The sequence below is a fragment of the Lentinula edodes genome (genome assembly GCF_021015755.1).
Source record: "Lentinula edodes strain Le(Bin) 0899 ss11 chromosome Unknown C8R40scaffold_10, whole genome shotgun sequence".
NCBI lineage: Eukaryota > Fungi > Basidiomycota > Agaricomycetes > Agaricales > Omphalotaceae > Lentinula > Lentinula edodes.
Window position 1 is genome coordinate 302150 of NW_025764316.1, and position 23921 is coordinate 326070.

The 23921-nt window shown below is 46.8% G+C and overlaps 8 protein-coding genes across 8 annotated transcripts; 4 read left to right on the plus strand and 4 right to left on the minus strand.

The window, feature by feature from the left end:
- Nucleotides 1-185: 185 nt before the first annotated feature.
- On the plus strand, nt 186-5068 carry C8R40DRAFT_68799 (uncharacterized protein). The gene is made up of 2 exons (XM_046235872.1): nt 186-3737; nt 3790-5068. Exons 1-2 carry the CDS (start codon nt 532-534, stop codon nt 4991-4993), a joined length of 4410 nt encoding a protein of 1469 aa, XP_046088362.1. The 5' UTR covers nt 186-531; the 3' UTR covers nt 4994-5068.
- A 196-nt stretch (nt 5069-5264) lies between these two features.
- C8R40DRAFT_1264085 (uncharacterized protein) lies at nt 5265-7261 on the minus strand. The gene is made up of 5 exons (XM_046233882.1): nt 6896-7261; nt 6718-6839; nt 6314-6662; nt 5571-6246; nt 5265-5511 (listed from the first exon to the last, which is right to left on the minus strand). Exons 1-5 carry the CDS (start codon nt 6979-6981, stop codon nt 5482-5484), a joined length of 1263 nt encoding a protein of 420 aa, XP_046088363.1. The 5' UTR covers nt 6982-7261; the 3' UTR covers nt 5265-5481.
- A 2245-nt stretch (nt 7262-9506) lies between these two features.
- Nucleotides 9507-10890, plus strand: C8R40DRAFT_1168595 (uncharacterized protein; the record flags this gene model as incomplete). The annotated part of the gene is made up of 9 exons (XM_046231212.1): nt 9507-9571; nt 9621-9687; nt 9722-9814; nt 9849-10155; nt 10208-10282; nt 10341-10427; nt 10478-10522; nt 10578-10754; nt 10805-10890. 9 exons carry the CDS (start codon nt 9507-9509, stop codon nt 10888-10890), a joined length of 1002 nt encoding a protein of 333 aa, XP_046088364.1.
- A 110-nt stretch (nt 10891-11000) lies between these two features.
- C8R40DRAFT_1040795 (uncharacterized protein) lies at nt 11001-11477 on the minus strand (the record flags this gene model as incomplete). The annotated part of the gene is made up of 1 exon (XM_046223945.1): nt 11001-11477. The coding sequence occupies one exon, from the start codon at nt 11475-11477 to the stop codon at nt 11001-11003; it is 477 nt and encodes a 158-aa protein (XP_046088365.1).
- Nucleotides 11478-13164: 1687 nt separating this feature from the next.
- C8R40DRAFT_1168597 (uncharacterized protein) lies at nt 13165-16180 on the minus strand (the record flags this gene model as incomplete). Its single annotated transcript, XM_046231213.1, has 8 exons — nt 13165-13518; nt 13568-14192; nt 14304-14582; nt 14632-14726; nt 14775-15396; nt 15454-15741; nt 15792-16048; nt 16097-16180. The coding sequence occupies 8 exons, from the start codon at nt 16178-16180 to the stop codon at nt 13165-13167; spliced, it is 2604 nt and encodes an 867-aa protein (XP_046088366.1).
- Nucleotides 16181-17338: 1158 nt separating this feature from the next.
- Nucleotides 17339-18493, plus strand: C8R40DRAFT_1095587 (uncharacterized protein). The gene is made up of 3 exons (XM_046227706.1): nt 17339-17599; nt 17656-17806; nt 17869-18493. Exons 1-3 carry the CDS (start codon nt 17568-17570, stop codon nt 18082-18084), a joined length of 399 nt encoding a protein of 132 aa, XP_046088367.1. The 5' UTR covers nt 17339-17567; the 3' UTR covers nt 18085-18493.
- Nucleotides 18494-19008: 515 nt separating this feature from the next.
- On the plus strand, nt 19009-20324 carry C8R40DRAFT_1068001 (uncharacterized protein; the record flags this gene model as incomplete). The annotated part of the gene is made up of 5 exons (XM_046225961.1): nt 19009-19085; nt 19135-19256; nt 19339-19669; nt 19726-20230; nt 20289-20324. 5 exons carry the CDS (start codon nt 19009-19011, stop codon nt 20322-20324), a joined length of 1071 nt encoding a protein of 356 aa, XP_046088368.1.
- A 149-nt stretch (nt 20325-20473) lies between these two features.
- On the minus strand, nt 20474-23090 carry C8R40DRAFT_69388 (uncharacterized protein). The gene is made up of 4 exons (XM_046235888.1): nt 22843-23090; nt 22605-22788; nt 22408-22548; nt 20474-22349 (listed from the first exon to the last, which is right to left on the minus strand). Exons 1-4 carry the CDS (start codon nt 22880-22882, stop codon nt 20591-20593), a joined length of 2124 nt encoding a protein of 707 aa, XP_046088369.1. The 5' UTR covers nt 22883-23090; the 3' UTR covers nt 20474-20590.
- Between the last annotated feature and the right edge of the window lie 831 nt (nt 23091-23921).

The window sequence follows — 23921 nt, forward strand, 5'->3', positions numbered from 1 at the left end:
TCGCTGTACCTCTCCATGTTGTCCTTCATATCTCCTTCGTTCTCGTGATCCCATATACTTTGTCGTTGAGACGGCACTGCTTCAGCCCCAGATCTTTTTTCCTGTGCGTTGTAGCTCATCATCTCATGTTCACAGATCAAGCAACTCCCTCACGTTCTCTCTGTTATAATATTCAACATTCGATAGTTCACTGGCATCTCCCCGACCTTCTTTATCAAAAAATATGTTCTTTCAAAGTAACCGACCACCTCCCGAAAACGAAATGACAACATTCGTCACCTGTTCATCTTCCACAACGCAACACACCCCTATGCACAAGATCAGGCGTAAGCCTGCTCCAACGTTACTCAGCCCAATAACGCCTATCACGCCTTTACGTGCTCCCAATGTCACTCCAGCCGGATTGCTGCCTAAGGCAACTTCAAACAGCGCAAAACCTTCCGTAATTCCAGTACGTATCTCATCGCACTATTCGTGACTTCTAGTACATAATCGTTTCAGGCATCTACTTCGAACCCATCAAATCCATCCATGAAACAGGCCCTGGTAATTCATACACGCACTGCCTCCAACTCCACCTCCCTCTTCACAGATCATCGCTATCCTCCTCCAGACCCAAGTGATCCGTTCGCTCCGCTCAGTGTGCTGCGAGATCGAAGTCGCAGATGTTCTACCAACGCATTCCTTTCTTCGTCGTATACGTTTGCTGCTGGCAGCGATGATACGGGTCATCTCAAGGGCAAGAAAGTGGGTATGGCGAGCTCAGACAACTTGTCAGTTGCGTCGTCGACCAAGTCTTCATTCATGCCGGTCAAAGGTGCTAAGAAGCCAGGTGTTATCAGAACGTTTCCGAATGACTTCATCAAGGAAAAGAAGAGATCGAAACATCCCCAAGAAAGAATCTCAATGTGTTCTGTCGAGCTACACCCTGATCCGCTTTCATCTCACGTTCTTGATAAGAAGGAAGACGGGGTGTTCGGTGTACTAGAAACACCTAAAAAGCGCTCTATAACTCCTTGTCCCTCACATTACGAATCCAAGGTTTCTCCTCCCACCCAGTTCGGTACCTTGGGACACTACACCCCTCATAGTCGACAAAGGACGCGATCTTCATTTTCGGCTCTCTCTTCTCCTTCCCCGACTTTCAAACTATCAAATAGAAAGCAACATGTGCTGATACCTGCTCCGGATGCGCATCCTCTTCCGAGCCTAGTCAGGGATCGTAGCGAAAGTAGTGTCAGCGGTTCCAGTTCAAGTGGAACTGGCTATCCAAACTACGGCGGGAACACGGGTGAACCTACGTCAACACCTGAGAGAGTCCTTCCTCCTGCCTCTGCTTCGACTTTGAGCTTGGGAGGCCCTAATGCTTCCCACCTTGACATTTCCGACTCTTATGCTTTGACCATGGCACTTTTGAGTTCGCCGCAAAAGCACCCATACGCCCGATCTGATGCGTATACTCGTTCTCAATCTTCTTCGTCATCCCGTGATTCTTCACCTTGCCGATCCGATTATGGGAAAGGCGTGAAGTCTGAACAAACTCCCAAAGCAGCAAAGACGAAGAAGATTGATATCGGTGATACAGAAAGGCCAACTTCCCCCAGTGGGAGTATGTTCAAATTAGCACGGTTCTTCACTGGAGGGAAAGTTGTTTCTCGGAAGAACAGTATAGGAAGTCTGAAGATTCTTGATGGGATTACCTCTCCCAAGATTGAGAGGAAAAAGGCAAATTCGCCTCCTTCCCGAGGAAGAGCAAGGTCGAGGAAACTTTCTATATCCTCGATGAACATCTCTGGACCCGTCGCTGCTCCTGTGTCGATTCCCTTGGGGAGTGATATTTGCCATCGCGTTACAGACCTCCCTCTTATTGAGAGATCGGCTAATAGGCCGAGGAGTCAGACGACTTCAGGGCTACCTCCGTCAACGCTTCCAAATAGGCTGCATTCCAGTCCCTATCATCCTGAAACCTCTTTCAAGTCATCTGCATCTGTTAGCGCAATCGGTATCACTGCAGCGGATGAATTTTATATCAGAGATCAGGGGGTAGAAGACGAAGTCAACAAGGAATTGAACCTATCGTTGTTGAAACCTTGGACAGCGTCGATCCCAAGGAAGAGGAGCTCACTTTCGTTGAGCGTTCTGCCAGCGTCCATGAGTTCAGAGGCGGGAGAAACCTGCGACGCTCCGTCGGATATCGTTTCAACTTTGAACCTTCCGGACACCAGCTTCGCTACATCTGAACCCAGAAAGAACAAAGGTAGCAGTGCAAGCGCTGTGAGTGCAGGAAGTATGGGAAGTTCGTATATCCATGTCGTCGATTCTTGCGGTGAAACCGTCGTGAAGAATGAACCAAGATACAAGAGGGAAGAAGATTTTACGAGGACGGGCCCTAGGCGAGCTCCTTTGCCTCCGCGGAGCAAGACTGAAGGGCTTCTAAAATCAACAGCGAACCATGGTATTGCCGGAATCAAGTTCCCTGGGTTTCGTAGAGCCCAAAGTAGTGTTCAGGATCCTATTCAGGGAACTGCTTTACCTAGTACTCCCGGTAGTGTTCGGGGATTAAAAATTTCTAGCCCGATGCTGCAAACTACTGTATCCTCGAACGTCAAACTTGATTCACCAGTAACGCTACCGTCATCGGCAACTTTGGCTTCCCCGGTCATGCATTCTCCCGCCAAAGGACATGAACGGGCGATCTCGGAATCCAGTTGCACATTCTTCAATCATTCGTCGCCGGTTAACCCGAAGATCCCCGAGAACGATGATGCAGCATTGAGCCCTCCTCTTCCCACTACCTCCGAGCTTCGAACACTTCTTGCGCTTCCCCTCTTAGATGAACATGGGCAGGAAGTAATGTTCGGAGATATCTTGAATGATCCTGCAGCGGTAAACAGTGACAAGGCTGTCATCGTTCTCTTCATTAGACACTTTTGGTGCCCTTTAGATCAAGACTATGTGCAAGAGGTTGGAGATATTCTACGTAGACTGTCGAAAGATAAAGACGGATGGCAACTCGCCACCAGTGACGGAGAGCTTCGAATCGGTGAAGAAGGCAACAAAGCAGGCAAAAAGGCAATTCCGGAGGTCATCATCATATCGAACGGTTCCCACGCCTTGATTGCGAAGTATAAGGAAATCTTTGATTTAGAAGCAGAGAAAGGATCGAACCTGAAGGTCAAAATGTATACTGATCCGACTTGCCGAACTTATGGCATTCTGGGGATGGAAAATGTGGGTGAAGCCTGTATCGGTGTCGTCTCCACGCCTTCCACGTTGAAGCATAGTTCTACCATTTCAAGCCCTCCTGACAGTCTCACGTCAAGAAGAGGCCGGGGTGGTATCACACCTTACAAATACGATGCAGAAGTCCCGTTGGCTAGGATTGACTATCGAACTCCGCCTAGAAAAAATATCCAAGCTTCATCCCCTCCATCGGCAAGCGCTAACATCGACTCCCGATCTTGCCCCGACTCCCCTTCGCCCTCTGCAATGCTCTCTGTGCTTGAAACATCCGAGCCGGCCTCGGCTCGTTCGGTATCACCTCTGTCAATCAATAGTACGCACGTATCCACCTCCCGATCGTATGTCAAGCACACGTCGGTCATTGGCGGTATTGCTACAGTTGTTCTGCGGGCCATCAAGGTAGGCATGCCAGTATGGGAGAAAGGCGGAGCAATCAAACAGCTTGGTGGTGAACTTGTGTTTAGAGTGATGAAAGAACAATCATATGATCAAGAGTAAGTAACTTACGATTCTCATACGTGCCTTCAATGACTGAGTATCGCCCAGGACCGGGCGGGATCCCGAAATGCAAGTTGCATGCGTGTTTGCTCATCGAATGAGAAATACTCAAGACCACACTCCCTTTGGAGACGTTCTCAAGATTGCTCTCACTTCCTCTCCATCAAATGATTTCGTCTCTTTTTGTCCTTCTGCTGCTCGCATGACTCTTTCAAGTATCAATCATTCGGCTTACTCCCTTAGACGGTCGTCAAAAGCTATGCACTCTCCTTATGAATGCTCTACTCCTCCATTGCGTGGATCTCAAACTGCATCGTCTGCACCATGTAGCCCGTCCAAGCCCTCGCGTCGCAGAACTCAGACCGATGTATATACAACGCACACATCGACTGAGGGGACAGCATGGTGGGTCGCTTCAACAGACGAGGGGGAGGAAGTCCTGAGCGACGAACCTCCGGAGGATGAGCGGGTGATGCATGATTCAGTGCTGGATACCCTGAAAGATGGACCTGTAGGCACATGGGGAGATAAATTACACATACTCCGAACGCGAGTGGCACAGGATGGAAACAGGGATGTATCGGACTCCATCAGAGGGATTAGAGTAAGGGATTCTATTTGCTCAAGCAACGGTACCGCAACGGATACTTCGATTAAGGCGATACGAGCCAAACGAGTTCCAAGAGGTCCTCGAATGCGTATGCAGAGCGTCAGTGCAGAGAGTCTGACAGCAAGTCGAAGTCGAGATACGGTAAAGAGCTTTGGTTCCGGGATGGAGGGTATCGAAAGTGTGATGGAGTACGGGGAGTCCATCAGTTCGCCGGACTTGAGTATTTTTGGACAGCTAGCGATTGCTACGGGAGGTCCTTCAGAGAATCGTTGGAGGAGACGGCGTGCGACGGATTCCACATCAACTCTCAACTCGAGTCTATATTATGATGCTCATGAAGGATTGTTGGGAATCACTGACAATGATGAAGAAGAACTTTCCAGATCGGTCGCGGTCGGTGTGGTACCTATTGTTAGCCGTCCTGCTTCGAGGCTGTGGTGCGAAGAAAACGTTGCTTCCTCAGAGTGCCAGGATCAAACCTTCGACAGCCTGCAGAGTAACGACACAAGTGCTGACCGGATTGACCAGCTCACCTCCCTATGCTCAGAAACATCGGATGATGATTACGAGGAAAATGCAGAGAAGTTGAGAGAATTGTTAGTGATTCGTGCCAGTAGCAGTATCCGGGGTAGGGGCATTTGAGACGAATGGAGCGAGGAAAAAGAAAACAAAAATTGTTCAACGGGCTTTCTGGGTTTGTCCGATGAAGATATTTTGAAGCATATTTATATTTGTGTTATCCTTTGTCAATTCTTGCATGCGCGATATACGAACGGTGACGGCGACGGGTATCTACACATTTTCCGAAAAGTATTTGGCATCTTTATGTACAATTTTTCTCTGTACTGTATCCATTTGTATCACACTATGTCGATTTGTTTTCTTGAAATATAGTTATTCAAGTTAGAATCCTACAAGTACGAGGTCAACTTGAATTGGTCGTGGTGACAGGAAAACCATTGCCCCGTTTTCCTGCCGTTTTCATTGCGACGTTGAAATTACGTAGTGAATACGTACATCACCCCGCCAGACAATGGCAGAAATTATTTAGAATAAGAGCTTAGAGTGTACGGAGGAACTTGAACAACAAAAATGAAAGAATCATGATCGTCCGACAGTGGTTTCACTAATTAATAGTCATCGACATGTGCAAAGACAGACTAGAGAAGAATTAGCGTTCGATATATATATTTTGAGAAAAGAAAGCATGTCCACTTACATGGGCATCCTCGTCCCACGGATTTACTCCAAACTCCATCAAATCAACTACTTCATCATTCGTAAATCCACAATTCGCCAATTTCTCCAACGATTTAACGGTCTTTGACTCTGGATAATAAGTACGTGTTGTCGAAGTCTTCTTGCGATCGGGCGCAGCTGATTCCTCCGTCTGGTCCCTCTTTGCTGCTCTCTTAGCCACCCTGGCGTTATGTTTCTTCCTTTCCTTCTCCTTAGTATTTGAACCAATAGATTGGAGCTTGGAAGATGACATTGTGCTCGACTTTTTGATAGCGCTCGATTTCTCGTCGCTCGTGGTCCTGCGTTTGGGGTAAAACTGCTTATTTTTCCTGTTGGTGATCTGCATCTGTGCATCTGGAAGAACGTTCTCTTTTTTTTTCGTCTGGAGCGAGCCTGCTTCGACCGCACCTTCAGTAGCGTTCTCCGCGCGGATGTTATATTCGAGCTTCCGGCGAGTGTTACGCGCCTCCATGAGGTCACGGACCTCTTGTATACGCGCGGGGTCGTTCCACCACTGCAGCTGGAGTGTGAATGTGGAATCAAGACTAGGTTTAGTCGTAACGTCTTCGGAGAGACCGTCGATGGAATGACGGTAGGAGCACCTTTTGTTGCGTGTGCAACATCCCAAGAGGAAGTTTAAGCAAACATTTCGGCCGCTGGGGGAGGGGTCGGGGGCAAAGGGAAATGAGCATTGAGAAATGGAAATTCAAAATAATGACGCACTCGATATCCCGAATACTGTTATTATCGGGTGTGTGAGAGAATGAACAATCCGCATGCATGCACGTCTTCAAATTGTGAAGCCGGCAAGGACGACCGTGCCGATATTGGCCTGGAGCAATCTCGTCTGAAGGGCGATGATCGTCCTTGGAGGGTTCAACAGGAGCCAGGTCCGGTTGAGGCCAGCTTAAATCCTTACTTTCCCGAGCCAATCTTGCTTGACGCGCACCTCGTGTACCGTTATTGAAGGTTTTGTTGTCGTCATCCAACTCAAACAATTTATGGAGTGTTTTGTGGGTTTGTGCAACTCCTGGAAAGTTCTTGCCACCGCTGATGATGAGTATATCTATATCTAGGTATCTCCGCGTAAGGTCGTCTCTCATGCTGATTTTAGTGGGATGACGTACCGGCTACAGCACCGCGTAAATCGTCCATTTTCCATCGAGCGATTGCTCTATTATACCGGGCTCTGTAAGATGTAGGGCTCAGTTGCAGAGCTCGAGTGGTGATTGCCTCGGCTTCTTGATAGCTGGATAGAAGTGAGCGTTCAAGGCTACTAAGTACCCGCAGGATGCCGGTCCTTACAGTGTAATCTCATTGTAACCGAGAGCCAGGGCGGCATAGTAGTTGGAGAGGTTGTAGGGTTTAGTAAAAATATTCGTGGAAGACATGAGCCAAGAAAAAGCGAAGTGTTGGTGGTATATCGATTGACAAGTGAGAGCGATTCGAACACGTTGTTTAAATGCGAACTGCTAAGTGGCCCATCATCAGTGATAGTATCAAGAACAAAATCAGCCTTTGACACAAAAGAAAAGGTGAAAGAAAACCTTTTCGACATGGTACTATCATTCATAGCGATCGTTGGAGGCTAAGTAGAGGACCGTTTTAGGATCAAGGTCTATTGTTCTGAATATTCTCGCGCACATACATAAGCATTCATTTTCAAAGGAGGTTGAAACAGCCGGAACGTTATTTTTGACTATACTTCAAAGATCTTTGGTCACAATCAGGGAAGATCGGGGAGTGCCGAAGGTAAGTTCTAACGAGGCCCCCAGAATCTCCTGCAGAACCCCACCCGGCCTGACGCCCTAATTGACGCTATGATTTTGCCATGATTGACGCTATTTCGGACCAGGATCGTCACGTGAAATCGAAAAATTTTCCCAAATTTTCTTCAAAATTCAAATGTTGGTGTTCTTTTTCCATTTTTTTCCGGTGCTTAAAATTTTTTTGGTTTGGTGCTGGTGCGCCGACTCCTGCCGACTCAAATGACGCTATAAACGGACAAGGACTAAGGATTTTTGACTGAAAATGACGCTATTTTAGGACCAGGAAATCGTCAAAATCGGGCCCAAAATGACGCTATTTCGGGTGAGGTTCTGCAGGAGATTCTGGGGGCCTTTCTAACGGGATCTTCATTCCCAAGTGCGTGAATCCTAGTGGACCGGCCCATCATTTTGTTGCATTAGTCAGTGTTTCAGTGTTTTAAGGAGAGACGATAGCCTGTCTAGCCGCTGTTGGTTGACGAAGATAAGTTAGTTAAACAGAGAGGGGCGGAAGTAAACACGTGCACGTGCTCAATATCTTCGGATTTTCGTTCGGAGTATTTCTTCAGATTTCTTCTCGGGAACCAAGAGCAGTTATGAATCACCTCTGTTATGACAAAGACATGGATCCTCTTGACTACTATACAGTGCTTATTTGGAGTTTTATTGCAACCTGCCCTCAACGGTCAAGTTAGTAGGAGGTCTTGTGCAAGATGTAAAGCGGCAACCATCTTTAACTCACGAACACATATTCTCTTCGTGGAGCAGGCTACTATCTCGCGGTCCTTCAGGGCTCCATGGACCCGGTCAACTTCTATGGTGTCAACTGTCATTCTAGTAGCCTCTATGTATCTCATCACTGATTATCCTGCAATTCTGGCGAAAACCTGGCGGAAGCGGATCGTATATACTACATAGTACATTCACATTATGTATACAAGGTTTCGGTGCTCCTCTATAGTGCCTGAGCCGCGGTAGCTATACCGGAAACTCGCTCGAGGCTCCTCTCGGTATGTATTTTGAAAGTCATTTATGATGAATAATAACTCACGACTCGGATACTTGTAGGCAAATATCATTATGCTGTCTATTCTTTCCATTGTTACCGTCTCGATACTAGACCTATCTCAAACGCAGCAAGCCTTGGCTTTCATTGAATGTAGTGTCCTCAACTACGGTGAGTACTATTCCATAATTTGGATACAATTGCAGCGCTTACCCTCAATTGATTTTCCAGTCCGCACAAAGTATTGCGCCATTTCATGTAAGCGAGATTGCGTCTCGTGATACTTAGATTAGATATTACATCTCGATAAGATATTGTCCCGCCTTTTTGTGCGCCTCTATTCCGAATTTGGATTATTGCCCGCGCCCTTCAGAGGATGACAACACTTGACATTCCGCCAGGCGTTAAGCAACCGAAGAGCGCTTAATATCAACTGGTCGAGGGGGGGGGGTGTTAGTAAGCAGTCTGCCAGGTGGTCGGCAACCATCGGCATTGACAACGTGAGGCAGCCTCGAGTTAGCTCGAGTTCGTCGTCCGTTCATTGTTTATGCCCATCTCTTCGCTGCTATGTACCAATGAGAGCCTTGATACTCTACTTAGCAGAACTCAACTCACAGTCTATTGTTGCAAGGGCACGAGCAAACACTGCCTCAACTTCTCATAGACGACGGAAAAAGAACAGAAATTAGATGGAATTATATCTAACATGTCATTTTTCTCCAAGAAATCATATGTACCCACTTTTTCTACTTACTCGAGTCTCAATAAACATTCTTTAACTCAAAATGCTGCTCAACCAATTTTCGGCTTTACGGCCAGTGTCACTGTGCCGCAACCTCGGCACTAGAAAACCTTAATCAGATATGAACCCTGAGTGAACCAGTCAATTTCAGGAACTTCTCGGTTGCTTACCGCCTGCATTCCGCTTCTCTTCTCACTCTTTCTCCCTGTCACTTGTCACTGGCCCTCTCGGGATCGATCCCTCAAAATCGCTTTTAGTTCTCTGTATCCGAATCTAGCAATACAATTAACTGTTTTTAAGCAGAATTTCTCTTATAAGAGATGAAATGACCTTTGGGTCTCTTTGAAAAGCCCTTTCTCGTCCTAAAATCTCCTCGGCACTACCTGTACTTTCTCCTCTGACATGGCAGAGCCAGATGGCTTCATCAGCACATTTGATGAGCACGGTAACACTTTGGATGTCCCATAGTACGTATTGCCGTATATATTTCCATGTATTATATCTCATCGTTGTTAGTCCCAGAGAGAATGGTCTTCCAATGCACCCAAGCGCCATCATCAATCTTCACAATGCCGGCAATCTGGTTTTTTGATGCGCTCATGGCTTAGTTTGTGAAGCCTGGTACCTTGGTTCGAACAGTGCCAGCGAGCACCGCGGTTCTGCTTTTATACGTTGCCCAAGACAAATCAATCACCGATGCGGGCTCTATTGTACGCAAAAACTTTTGCTGACAGGTATATAAAGACATATGACAATCTTGCAGTCAGACTGAACGATATTTACCGGCCCCTAATGGACGTATACTTATCTACAAGCTCCATGCATCGTGGACCCTATCCATCTCCACCATCGACTCGTAAACGACCCGCCTCTGTTCCAGGCCCACAAGAGTCACCAACAAAGCATTTGAAAAGGATTCGAACAAGACATTCAACTGTGGCTCCAGCTACTTCCGCGCCGGTGAAAACTAATACTCCTCTGCCCGGCGTGTACTCCTTACCAGCTCCCTTTGGAGCCTCTGGGGAACTACCACCAGATGCAAGCGACGACGGTGGGTGATGGTTTCATGGACTTGCTCTGAGTCATGTTGATCCCCCTCACAGAACTTGTTTCTTTTTTTATGGAACTCAATGACGCAACTATTGAACTGAAGGGTATTATTGTGTACGATGAAACAAGTAAGATCTTTCCTAACATTGTTACCTCCAATATCCCCATGCTAACGAGCATCCACAGTGAGGTCCAAGGGGATATTCACACGCAGTTCCATCGATATCGAGGTTCTTATTGAGCAACTTCAGTATACAATTTTCTCAGAAGCTCGTAAGCTTTATTTTTTCCCCTCCTAACACTGTCACTGAAACTACACACAGAGAACGAGGAGCATGCGCGCCGTAAGCTAATTCAGGACCAGCAGGGTAAGTCTCGGGCTCAGTATTGGTGTTATCTTTCAGCAAGTTCATCACTTTATAGAGCTACGGTTCCTACTCAAAGATATTAAGGGAGCAGGAGTCGGGCCCAATAATGAAATGATTGCAGGGCCTAGCGCTGCCTTTTTTGCCATTGGTGAGAAACTACTTGTCTTTCGAGTTTACAATTCATATGACAAGCTGAGTATAGGAACCAAAGATGATCCTATTGATGTCGACGGTATGTCTTTCAAATTCTTAGCTGTTAATTAAATATCTGAATCACCTTAGACGTGGAAGTATGTGCTGACTGCAGTCAGGAGATTGATTCCAACATACATAAGGACTTGTGCCTCGGAACTTATGAAGTTGAGTAAAGTATAATTTTAAGTCGCTGCTCTGTATTGTAATTCTCCAGACGTATAAGTGTTAAATTGTTACTCACCAATGTGTTACATATGGTTTCGCGTAAATTCGAACTACAGTTTTATGATAATTTACACAGGAGTTCATCAACAGTGGAGAAATTCTCTAAGCGACGGAGATATGCTGTTTCCTTACCCTCCTGCATTCTACGGTGGTTATCTGGGTCCTCCTCCTCAAACTTTGCCTCAGTACGACATCCATTTTCAACCCAACGAAAAATCGGGCCTGCAGTATATTGAGTGAATGAGGTCCGAATATCTCCGTCTGCAATAGGTGTGTTCGAGTGAGTGATAACGGCGGAGGGAATAAGAATCGTGGCTGCATGGGGGAAGTCAATTACCAGTTTCAGCTCCCACAAAATGAGCTGTGCACTTTGGCTTGCATCAAATTCTCCGAGAGCAGTAATAGCACACCATCCGAACGGCCAGTTGAGCCAATCACGGTGTTTGAAAGTCCAAACATTCCCACCAAGGTTGAAGGCAGCCGCAGCAAAAATAGTACCAGGAAAGTTCTCGGGGAGGTTAAGCTTTGAATGCATGGTGTCATGCACATTCTGATACTCTTCATATATACGCGGAGCCCACAACCCAAAAGCAGCTACAATAAGAGGTCACAATCAGTTACTCAATGTAGAATTGTAAAACACATACAGTTTTGATACTTCGCCATGCGCTGAACAGCTGTGTGGCCAACGAGGCGATTCAGGAGATGTGTCATCGTCTTGGGGTTAAGTGAAACGGGTGTGGATTCCCCATGCCCATCGTCACGCCCCGAAGCAAGACTGGGAATAGACCACGTTTGTGCGGGCCCTCCTTCGACTCTTTCCCAAGTCCCGAATGGGATGCTTCTTTCTGCATGAAGCAGAATGCTTCATGAAGCTCACTAGCATAGTTTCCGTCCAGTTGCCCTGCAAGAACCGCGATAATTCTTCCACAGCAGTCAACAATGGGAACGGGGGTACTGGTGGATGTAAATTAGTTAAAAGTTCAGGGTTGCTGAGAAAATAGCAGTGTACCTTCCATCCTATTGTATATGCTGGAATCCCATATCAATGAGCTCAGACACCCCATACTCTCTCTCCTTATCAGCCTTCGTTCCCATATGTGACTTCTTTCCTGGACATCCTGTGTGTGCACCGCGAGCTGCATCAAACTCCAAAGCGTCGCTTCCAACCTCAATGGACACTCCAGGCAATAGAATGTAGGCAAGATTTCGCACAGAAGGGTTTGATGGTTGATGCAGGTGCGTGGTCTTGCAGCGTTTGGCCGCGCGTTTGGAATTGCGCGCTGTCTGGCGTTTCGCGACTCTGGGAGGAAGCGGCGTGGAGGCAGAGGAAGAGGCGGAGGGGGTCGATGTGGAGGCAGAGGTACGCGGAGGAATAGACGCGGAGGTAGAGGCAGAGGGAATAGAAGCGGAGGTGTTTGAAGCAGGGGTAGATGCGGAGGGGTTCAACGTGGAGGGGTTCGACGCGAAGCCGGTTGACGTGGAGGGGGTCGATGTGGAGGGGCTCGTCGTGGAGGCGGAAGAAGGCGTTGCGAGGGAAGAAGTCGGGGCAGAGGGTAGTGATGTGGTGGAGGGAGTTAGACGCGGTCCAATTGGAAGGGGGGTTGGCAAGGTAGGGGGTTCGAATTCATCAATTTCAGAGGCAGCTGTAGCTGTGTCATTGATGGAGGCGCATATGAGTGAAAGAAAGTCGAATTGGAGGCTGGAGGAGACGGGGGTAATGCGTTGGCTGCTGTTCTAATGCAGGGCGGGTGTTTAGATTTAAATTGTTCAAATAAGGTGGGAGGTACTCACGGAGCGAAGCGCGTACAGCATGACCTGTTGGTTTTTGACCCCTTAGACAGTAGTTTTAAGTAACGAAAAAACGCGCCTAGTCGCGCCCAAACGCGTCGCCTGTTCCCTTAAGTTGCTGCTAGATCCCATTGGGGCGGAATCAGTAACCCAGCAACGTTAAGGAAGGCGGCAGAACGTTTGGGCTGGACTATGACAAAGGTGATCAAATAACAAACTATGAGGCTCACCTTTGATATCCTCCAGTTGCAGGTAGTAGTGGTGGTGGGGGAAGAAAACTGAATCAACAAACTTTGCCGCGCCCCCATCAATCTCGTGCAGACACAGCCGCCTTATGTTTTAATTCAAGTCATTAAATGATCGATCATTGGACAATTAGAATAAGCATTTGGTTTAGATACATTCAGCTTATAGTTACACATTATACCGATCTACATAGTTCCGTGCGAGGTCTTGCGCTTCTGCCCGGCTTCAGGAGACGGTGGCCTGAGATCTTTCCGGTCTTTTCTTTTTCGAGAGATTTGGTTGGCCACCTTACTTTCGGAGATTGTTGTTTGAGGATGGTCCATTCGGTCTATTGGTTGCATATGCAGCTCTGCTATTTTAGCTAACGTATTTTTGAGGACTTGTTCAAATTCTTTGACGACGGGGTTGATTGGAAGAGGGGAATTGTCAGAAAGGAGGTTCTCAATACCATACAGGCTCAGTAGGATTCGGGACACATTGTGCTCAAGACGATGCTGTTTCTGAATATCAATAGCCGTCTGAGTATTACCAAGAGTATTCTACGCCAAGAATGAGTTAGATGTGACCACGAAGCAAACAAAGACTTACTGATTCCGGGGTTTCTTCTACAGTAAGGCTGATTTCATCTTCATCCTCAAGTTCTCCTTCATCCAGATCCCCACCCAAACTAGTACAATCCTGCCCAAACATTTGTACCGCTTTCCAGTCGATGGCAGGGACAGATGATTCACAAATGCAGGGGTTTGGTTGGGTGCCAGTCGCACTTGAGATCTCCTGTGCAGCTTTCAGAGTGACAGGATAATTAAATGGTGTCTCGATGCGGAGCGTGGAAACGTAGTAATCAACACATTGTTGCAGTGCCCACAAGTGTTTGCAAGCTCCACCTCGTTCTTGAAAATCAAAGCAATTACATGAACCACGTCCCAGACGATGCAGTGTTACAGTGTAGTCCTGAGCTGGATTGCGAGATGAAGGGCATTGACAGGTGTAGAAGCGTTCACCATCATCTGTGCCCTGGAATACATGTTCCCCGATACTTGACACCAAAGTTCCACCAAGTGCTTGACGTTTCGGGTCATCCTCCCACCAACAAACTCGCCTCGCCTTATTCTCTAGGTCTTTCCGCTCAGCCTGAATCTTCTCTTGAAGCACCCGCAAGTCCAAGCCTCCTGCAGCTTCTTTAAAACGTTCACTAACCCATATACGGTGGTTCCTTCGAGACAATCGGCGGGCAAACAAATCAGGTAGAATTCAAGTGACCAGAAGTATGATAAGCATGTCGAAACGCAGCCGATGTCCAGAATGCAACCACGACCGAATATACTTGCGCTTCAGAATTGCATTGAAGGATTCTAAGTGATTTGTGGTAGGAATAACGCCTTCCACCGGTACTTTCAGAAGGGTAGATGCAGCAATGCGTCCACACTCGGACCGACTCTGCCACATAGGAACTGGCATCCAGTATTTATCAAGGTAGTCAAGGTGTAATACCCCACCCTTGGAAGCTACCTTTGCTGCTGGGTTGGTTGATAACTCCGTGAAATAGACTCTGACTTGGGATAGATGATTCCTGGCTACTGCATGTTCAACAGATGCTATAAGACTATTGCGGGTGTAAACTGAGTATTTTAAGTGAAAGTTGGATCACTTACAGTACCTCGAGCTCCTGCAGACGTTCTCGCACATGATTTTTCCAATAGTCTCCCTGACTACCAACCAGTATCTTCTTCCGATGGTTCGTCCAGCACTGGCGGAGGTGAAAGCGACAGATAAGGAGAAAGATTTTCGGCCAAACCTGAATGAGGGCCCCACGTTCTTTGGTATCTGTGTCTGTAATGCAGGTATATGGATCAAACACGCCATATTTTTTCACCAAATGAATCTTCCAGGTATTCAATAACTCTCGTAGGATTTCGGTGTTGTATCCAGCTTGAGTTGCTCGATTTCCTGTTGGCGCGGAGAACAGAAAGAAAGCAATCGGAACACCTTTCCGATCCTCATCGATGGCCATAGCGATGAACAGCAGGAGGCGGGAGCTGCATACACCAAAAGTCCCATCGAGAATGAGTTGAGAATGATGAGCATACATGCGAGAAGCTTCATCCATCTCTTTTGTTGAAATACAGATCTTGAATCGTTCATCGGTGTTTGCCCGCGCGCTGTAGTAAAAAACCGCATTTGCAAGTGTCGGATTATAATCCCTCGATTTCGGATCCAACCAATTATCTATATTATACTCTGGAAGCTCCGTCGTATCAACATTCAGTGTTCGCCGATTCAGCTTCCAGTAGAGGGTGGTATTGTCGGAAGAGAGGATAATGTATCGTACATTGGCGGTCTTTGGATTCCACTCCCTCATTCCCCGGTATGATTTTGAACCAACCATCTGTTGGTTCCGCTCTTGAACAGCAGTTAGACTATAGAATGGGATTAATTGCAGTTAGATAGGTATGAATAAATTATCTGGAATTCACCTGGCACCATTTTCCAGCTGCTCGAGTGCAACTTCATAGACGTGTTCATGTAGTGGAATAGTCGGAATTCGCTCGAGAGTTGAATTCATACATGCTTCATTATGGGTTGTAATACCGGCAATCCGTGTAATGCATCCATCACCCACACACTCAGTGATTTCAACATGGGCAATGCACCCTGTTTGTGGATAAGGGACATGCCGCTGCCAAGGCTTCGAGTCTTTAATGTAACTGTTGTCTTGCAAGTCATCTCGTTTTTGTCGTGCATGACTGTCGTACCCGCAGATACTAGAAAGGTTCAGGTTATTACATGGATGGTATGTAAAAAAACGGGTTACTATTGAAATAAAGTGCGCTTCCATTCATCATTACCCTTGGTTATGGACCAATTAGTCGACCACCGAATGCTCCATCGGCTCTCAAGAGCTTCTCGCGATTTATTATCTAATTCAAGTTCCACAAGTTTCAAGTGTGCAGCAGCTTGTGAAGTAGGGTCATCAGCAGAATACTTAATGCTAATTGCTCCGGAAGACTCATAAATCTTGCAAATCTCTGCGCGCTGCTCTGCCTGAAGAAGCAAATGGTCGACATATATCTAATATTTGTTTGTCAGGGTCAATAGAACAATATCACGAAAACAAACCTTTCCCTTCGATGCCAATAGCGTCGTAGCTGTATCTTTATCTGTTGACTTTTTCTTCATCTCTGCAAATCGGACAATGGGCATGTCATAAAGTACGCAGCCCCTATCATTTTCCTTTTCTCACCGTCTCGACGCCTTTACTTGTACGATACATCATCCCATCACTGTCAAACCCCCATCGATTACTGATCCATCGATTACTGATCCACCTGACCCATCTTCTCCTTCTACTGGCTTCCGCCACCTTCCTTGTTCCTAAACTGTACAGTATTACATCGTTGTTTCTCGCAGACCGGATTATGTATATATAGCCAACCCTCCACAGCCTGGTCCCTTATCTTGACCTCTCTGTCATTATCTGGGACCAGGTATGTGCTTACTTATTATTACCTATGACTACGATACTCAATATATCTCTGTCATTATCTGGGACCAGCTTGCCGCCGTTCTGCTTAGTCGCTCCGCCTTGTTGCCTTGTCCAGTTGCTCCGCCTCACCGTTCTGCTTAGTCGCTCCGCTTTCCCGCTCCGTTAGTCACTCCGCCTCTGCCGCTTCGTGACAGGCATAGAATGGCTGCGGAACTGAAGCCCTTGCCGCAAACTAGTACTTGGCTCATTCGATTTCTTTTTTTTGCTAGTCAGAATTGATACCAAACAATCAGAAATACCTACCGTATATTTGCGAGCGGGGTTGAGTACAGGAAGATTTCTTACTGCCTCTGCTAGTGATTGTGGATAGCTCATTGTGAGCTCTGAGGAACAGAAAGTTGTTCGATTCCAATGACACACTAGAACCATGTCGGAACTTTATTGGGAAGTCATTCCAGATTAAAATTGAATGTAGATCATTAAAGATCTGCGTTGTCCTCATTGAGATCAGGCAAAGTATTAAATAAAGTGTAATTGCAGTGAGAATACTACAGCAAAAATGTAGGAAGATTTCCTGCTAATGGATAGATTTAAACCAACCTGTTTCAAGTCTCGAAGGCCTTCAGCGTACTAACAGAGGGCCCGTTTGGTATTGATTTTCGAGTTGCTGGGAAGTATGATTGTTGACAGGGAAGTTTGGAGTTGATGGGAGACAAAGTGACGGGAGCGAGTAGGCCAGTTGAACAGGCTTCTTGACAGCGACGTATCACATTCCGGAGGTGTCGGAACCTGAACAGGGCGGGATATTAGCTGGAAAGAGGCTGGGGTCCGCTGGAGGGCGCGAAGAAGTAATTTTGGTGATTTTCCTTTTTCGGTTATCTATGTAACATGTGACATTTCTCGATTACATGAAATTACGCAATACTTTGCGCGGACTGGCAACGCCCCTCAATTCTAAGGCGCTGTTGAAGACAACAGTACGGACCTATGACCAGCACCACTATCGCCACGGATGTGCTGCTTTACGTTGGGCATCTACGGTAACATTCGATGACGCTGCCAACTGGAACCTTCACATCGCGGACGATAGTTTAGAAGGCGTTGATGAGCCTAATGGGAGCGAGACTGCGGCTTCCGTATGTGAGGCTCACACCGCTTTACTTCGAAGATTCATTTTTTGTCTTTTGATTAGAGAGCCCATCCTGAAACCCCGTCTCGGTCATTTGTTGGATAAATTGATCGAGGAGGGAGGAATACACAGGCTAGGCAACTTGCTATCTCTTATCCAGCCGCTGCACCAAACATTCGACAATCTTAATCTCTGGTTCGATGGGACTGACGAGGTAAGTACCTGAATACGCGCATTCTTCGTGATCGCTAACACTCATCATTGAGGCGTTTTCAGGAAAACACCTACAAAGTGCACGCAGTCCAGGACATCCTAAGCCTCTTCGCAAATGTTGATCAGCGACCTCATTTCATAGTAAATGAAGAGCTCAAGAAACCGAATTTCGGAAACGTGCATCTAGAGCTGCCTGACTCGAGTTTACTCGCTCTTCATGCAGTGTGTGCTCGTGTGGCTCATATTTCTGGCGCTGCTGAATACTTTGATGAGCTATAACGGGACAAGGAAGATACATTAGTTGTAACTGAGGATAGTCTCCCGTTGCTCAATAACCTACTGTCTCCATTTGCCGTTATCCCGGTTCAATGATTGTTTATCCTATATCCCAAGGCAGGTGCTTCATGCAGCGGAGCGGATTGGATTTGAGCGAAAAAATCATTGTTTTCGGTTTGCTGGCATCAATCTAGGCCGAATTGTTTACTAATTCGTGTGGATCTTCACCGGGAGTGTCAGTGATGAGAGGCGCTCGGCGCTTAGATAGTAGATAAGCGCTTGAACGCCGTGTCCTTGTTAACTTATTTATGAATCATCATTCTTGTTTTCCTTATCCACATTATTACAGCGTATTCAAAAAACCTTGTCAGTAGCGTAAAAAACGAGATAAAATAAAATAAAATCGAAAAGGTACCCGACGTTTTAGCCGACCGCTTGGAGCCGCTTGGCGAGCGCGCTGTCCGAGTCACTCGCGCCTTTCAACAATGTAGTATGATCGTGGATCTTTTGCTTCTGAGGTAGGACTAACAGATGCTGATGCCTCTGGAGAGTCTGACCATGCCGGGAGGAGCTCCATCGACATTGTGATCTTGAGTGGACTTATTACCCTTTGTTACCTCCACCCTCTTCCACCACGGAAGATCGTTGTCGAAAGGCGTGAGTGACAGCGCACTCGCCAAGCGGCTCCAGGCGGTCGGCTAAAACGTCGGGTACCTTTTCGATTTTATTTTATTTTATCTCGTTTTTTACGCTACTGACAAGGTTTTTTGAATACGCTGTAAAGCAGTGTTACTACCAACACTTGCGTCGCGGACTTTTTGCCACTGTTCAAGATCATGAACATGCTCTGAATTTGACAATAACGGAGCCATCCTCACTGTTATAAAACAACTATTCTCTTCCATCCCTCCCAAAATCTTCTCAGTCATGTCCTCGTCTTCAGGAGACTCTCATCTCATCCGATATTATAGTAAGCTCATCGAAACTTACATTCAACTATCTTTGTGCGCTGCCTCTCCACTTTGCTCAATCCCGATACTTACCTTGGTACAGGTATGAAGAGGCTGAAGCAACAGCCACTCGTGTATTGGCGGTTGACCCGTCAAATCTCATAGTACGCTTGAAAAGGGGACACGCACGAAGAAGGGCTGGACACCTTGTGGGAGCACTGGCTGGTGCGTCTGTCACCATAGCATATGGCATCTTTTCGTCGCAGTATGCTAATTTTTGTTGATCGGTACACCCTTTCTTGTGCAGACTTCGAAACTGTCCTTTCCATACCCCCGAAGCCGGACACTGCTCAGGCGCTACATTATGATGAGGCTCTTCGACAACGAGACATCGTGGTCGATGTTCTAGGATGTTCCTACCTCGAATTGGCTTACGCTCATCCGAGCGAAATAGCAGAATACAACGCGCCTAGCATTTCACCGTCTTCTATTGAAGCAAGGTCTGGAATTCCTCTTCGGGCGTCTCTCGACGAGCCCCTCCCGACAAACTGCAGATTCTACAACCACTTGGGATGCCGCCGTGGAAAGAAGTGTCTCTTCTCTCATGCCCCAGATACCCGAAGCATCCGAGACGACCTGTTAGTTTGTCACCTTCCCTTGTCCCAAGTCAAATGAAGTTAATGCCTTTAAACAGTGGCAAGAACGTCTGTCTATATCATCTCGTCGGAAAATGCAAATGGGATTCGTTCACTTGCATTTATTCTCACTCCAAAGATAACCTTCCATCCGAGCACGTTATGGAAAACGATACCTCGAAAGTCGCGTGGTGGACCAACCCTGCCCGTATCGAAACAGTACGCCAACTCATAGAGAAACGCGACGCTCGACGCAAGAAGATCCACGAACAAATCGAGCGTGCTAAGAAGCGAAACATCGATAACAATAAGAAGTCGAAGAAGAGAGATAACAATTCTGACAATAAGGACAGTGGCGATCGACTCCCAGACACGAACACAACTGCTGGTAACAGACCTGCCTACAGTTCTTCCTCGTCGAATTCGAACTGCGATGAGACGTTGGTAATTGACTGGGAATCAGATTCTGAGTCCGAGGGTGAGCTCCAGTTTGAGGATGTGGAGAGTCCTAATATGGATCTCTTATCGTATGGGATCAAGCCTTGGGAGCATGAGGAAGCCAAAGTGAGTGTGCTTATACATCATACCCCGGGATGTTCAGCACTAATATCATTTGATCTAGGCGTTAGCGGTTGCCCTAGACAATCTACACACATGATTTTGGATTTTTTGTCTTTTTTGTACTCTTGAAGGCTTTCGTATAGGACAAGTTTTGGTCTAGTTATCTGTATCGGTGCAGAGTAATGTATGCTATGTATGATCTATTTTGTAAGTAATTAGTTGGCTTTACTACTTCAATAACGAATTATACCCCCATTATACCTTGATACTGCGAGACTGACTCACGCGAGAATAAAGGATAAACAACGAAGGTAGCCTTACGAGTCCTGTATCGTGAAAAGAAAAATGATCTGTCTGCGAAAATTAGATTCCTTGCCAGAAATCTTCAACCCAATTCACAACCACTCTTGCCATGTCCCTAATCTCAGCTTCCCTTTCTGTGATTCTATCTGCCCCATTCCCATTGACGATATTTTTCTTCTCACCCCCCTCGACCCTCCTTTTCCACTCCTTCGCAACTCTGGCCTTTTCCCAAGCTTCCTTCACCCTTTCAACCCATCTCCCACTCTCATACTCCGCCCGGCTCATCTCCACACCAACACCCTCGTTCTCCAGCAACACTCTCAACCCCAGCTCTTCAACAAACAGCGGTCGCGAAACATACACCATTGGCGTTCCGGCGTCTATACATTCTGCTACTGTACCATATCCGAGTTTGCCGAGCAAAACGTCTGCGACGGCGGTGAGGTCGGGCATGTAGACGTCTTTGGGCGCCAGATAAAAGTTTTCAGGGAGGGTTGAGGAAGTGTCTAAACGTTGTTCATCAGAAGCACCGCAGATTATGGCTATCCAGGAAGATTCGGGCAAAAGTTGCGGATGGTCCATCTCATTACACCCGTCACCTCCCAGAGACATGTTCTCCAGCCTTGAACCCACTCCGTCATGGTATATTTTATCTGAGTTTTCCTTACATTGCGGGATAGCACCAGGAGAAACTTCCCTCAGCGAAGCAGGTATATTGACCATATCCGTTAAGGGGAATGTCGACGAGGAATCAGCATTTAAGCCACTGGAAGAACTTGTACTAGATGGTAGTTCGTTTTCCTTCTCTTTGGGTCTCCCAGAATACGGAGGTGAGTGAACGACATCCACACCAGCTAACCGATCCCAACTTGAAGAAGAGATCCAACTTGAAGAAGGAGAGATAGTGGGGCTGAGAGGATTAACAACAGGAGGAGCTCCAGGTATCCAGATATGTGAAGGTGTGGCCAATCGAGGCGATGAAATTGGTTGCGGGTCAATATCACGATGGTCCTTAAATCCCAATGAATTCGCAGGATGCCTCGTACGGGTGGAAGCACTAGGACTAGGAATTTCGATCTGAGAAGGTCGTGGCGTCTTTGAGTTCTTCCAGTTGATACCCAATCCCATCTTCGGACTATTAGTCGGGGTATTGCACTCTTCCATTTGATACTGAGCGGAAACCACGGAAGAGTGCGTCCTAGGCCACTTGAGTACCTGACCTCCGAATGATACAACGAGTATCTTAGTGGTTTCCGGATCGTGCTTCTCTGGTGGCACCTTCGCAGACTCCAAGATCCGTGCTCGACCTTCCGGAGTGTACGGAGAACGTTCCACGGAAGAAGAAGGCGATCTTACCAGCAGAGGCATTGGAAGGACTTTACGCGGAACAGACGCCGACGCCGACTTTTGAGCAAGGGCAGTCACGGGCGGAAAGGGTATGTGATCGTGCAGAGTGCATTTGAATGGGGTTTCCCTCAGGCGCAACAAATGCTCAATGACCTGTGCAGAAAACCTATTCTGTTGTGAATCTACCCAATCAGTTGCAGGAAGTGAGGGCTGGTTAGGAAATGAGGGTATGGGTATATGACCTGGGAGGAGGAGGAGTAAATCGGCACATCGATAACCAGCGTGGATCTGGGAGACCAGTGGTTCGAGAAAGGAATGAGGTACAGGGACATCTGATGATAATAACGAGCTACCGCTTATGTGGGTAGAATGTTGTTCGTCAATAAAGGTTGTTGCAAGATAGCTGTAAACGGAGTCGAAGGTGAAATTAGTGACCAGGATGGATGGAACACCTGCAGTCTTCGCAGCCAGGCTATAAGTAACGAACAGTGTTCATGCAATCTGTCTCCAAAGAAGATCAGATTACTTACCAACCAAGAAAAGCAGCATCGCTAAGAACACATCTCGCCTTGATACTCGTAAGCCATTGACATTCAGTTTCGAGGAATTTGTCCTTATTCTGGAGAAACGCCTTGAGCACTTCAAGGCTCTTTTGGCGATCAACTCGATAACTGTTGTCAATACGTTGTAAATAGTTGTAAGATTTGGGAAGAGAAAGATCATTCACGCCAAAGGTTGCACAATCACAGGATCAATCCAGTCTGCGTAGCGATAGCGAGCGCCAAGCGCGATGCTGTCACAGAATACATGGCTGGGTGCAGAAGAGACTATATGCACAATTGGTCTTTCGTCTTCTGGTAAACTAAGAAATTGAGATGCAAATGCAGATACTCGGGTTCCATGCCCAAAACCTGAAGGGCGTTTTTAGATGCAGAAAACATGTAAGCGAATGCGAGCAAGCATACCATGTCCAGAACAGTAGTAAACGTAGCAAGATGAGGCCATGGTGGTGGTACGATCGAGAAATGCAAGTCTGATTCACCGATGGCACCCGTGCTTTAAACTTTCTAGCCCATATACCCAGATTGGCAAAAGCTTGAGTGCAGTCGGACTTTGGCTTTGAACCTTACATACATAGTTGTCAACATATAAATTTGTCCAGTCATTTCTTGCGTGAGGCAGCTACTCAGTTGGGTGCACTGTTCAGAGAGAGTCGATGTATTCCCACGGGTTTGAGAAGGATATTTTCCTGCCTGTTTAATTTTCCGGCTACATCTGGCAAAGCATCACTAGGTCTGTCTCCCATCGAAAATATGTCTATCGAAACATTTACAAAGGACTTCAGCTTGTGAACAGATTACGACGCCATTTTCTGTGCCAATTGAGAACTCCCCCACCCTCCCGGTCCTCGTATTGATCTGATCATGAACGATCCAGTGAACGTTGAGCCTTGTTAAGAATTGTAACACCGATCCTTGGAGTAGGCTTTGGTATAGAACCCACAATCCCGTCGTTCTGGCATAGCGACACGCAGGTCTTAAGCTGGTCGGCCATGTCCAAATAGTGGGACTGGTCACTGCAAGTACGCTTCACACTTTGTGCAGCATTGGTCCGCCTTTACATAGGTATATTCACGATCAATTTTCAATCACATTGTTATAGTGTTAACAGATTACTCACAGGCACATTCTCTTCAGATTCTACAATGACGCGACGGAAATGCGAGCGAGAAGTGTCAGCACCCTGTAAAGATTGATTTAGTGAGTCGGCAATTATGGCTGTTACTGAACTATTACCGTGCCTCCCTGGTAGGGCGTTCCTTCTTCATTTGTCCTAGGCATCATTCCAGAACCTGTTGAAGTGCGATAGGTCAACGATTGACCAAAATGCGCCCGAATGGCCTTACTAGTGCTTGCACGAGCAGGTGATAGAGACTCGATGCGTCGTTGGAGTCGAGGGACAGGTCTTTAGGAATAAGAGGGAGATCAGTTGTCAATGTGCCATGTAAGATGTAAGACAGATAATGCATTCCTCACCTGCCAAA

Coding starts and splice junctions, on each gene's coding strand:
- C8R40DRAFT_68799 (XM_046235872.1), top strand. CDS start 532: ATGAAACAGGCCCTGGTAATTCATACACGCACTGCCTCCAACTCCACC. Junction 3,738..3,789: donor GAACAATCATATGATCAAGA/GTAAGTAACTTA, acceptor AGTATCGCCCAG/GACCGGGCGGGATCCCGAAA.
- C8R40DRAFT_1264085 (XM_046233882.1), bottom strand. CDS start 6,981: ATGTCTTCCACGAATATTTTTACTAAACCCTACAACCTCTCCAACTAC. Junction 6,663..6,717: donor TTTACGCGGTGCTGTAGCCG/GTACGTCATCCC, acceptor GGAGATACCTAG/ATATAGATATACTCATCATC. Junction 6,247..6,313: donor AACAGTATTCGGGATATCGA/GTGCGTCATTAT, acceptor CCCCTCCCCCAG/CGGCCGAAATGTTTGCTTAA.
- C8R40DRAFT_1095587 (XM_046227706.1), top strand. CDS start 17,568: ATGAGCCTAATGGGAGCGAGACTGCGGCTTCC. Junction 17,600..17,655: donor GGAGCGAGACTGCGGCTTCC/GTATGTGAGGCT, acceptor TCTTTTGATTAG/AGAGCCCATCCTGAAACCCC. Junction 17,807..17,868: donor GGTTCGATGGGACTGACGAG/GTAAGTACCTGA, acceptor AGGCGTTTTCAG/GAAAACACCTACAAAGTGCA.
- C8R40DRAFT_69388 (XM_046235888.1), bottom strand. CDS start 22,882: ATGGCCTCATCTTGCTACGTTTACTACTGTTCTGGACATG. Junction 22,789..22,842: donor TTACTACTGTTCTGGACATG/GTATGCTTGCTC, acceptor AACGCCCTTCAG/GTTTTGGGCATGGAACCCGA. Junction 22,350..22,407: donor GATGCTGCTTTTCTTGGTTG/GTAAGTAATCTG, acceptor CGTTACTTATAG/CCTGGCTGCGAAGACTGCAG.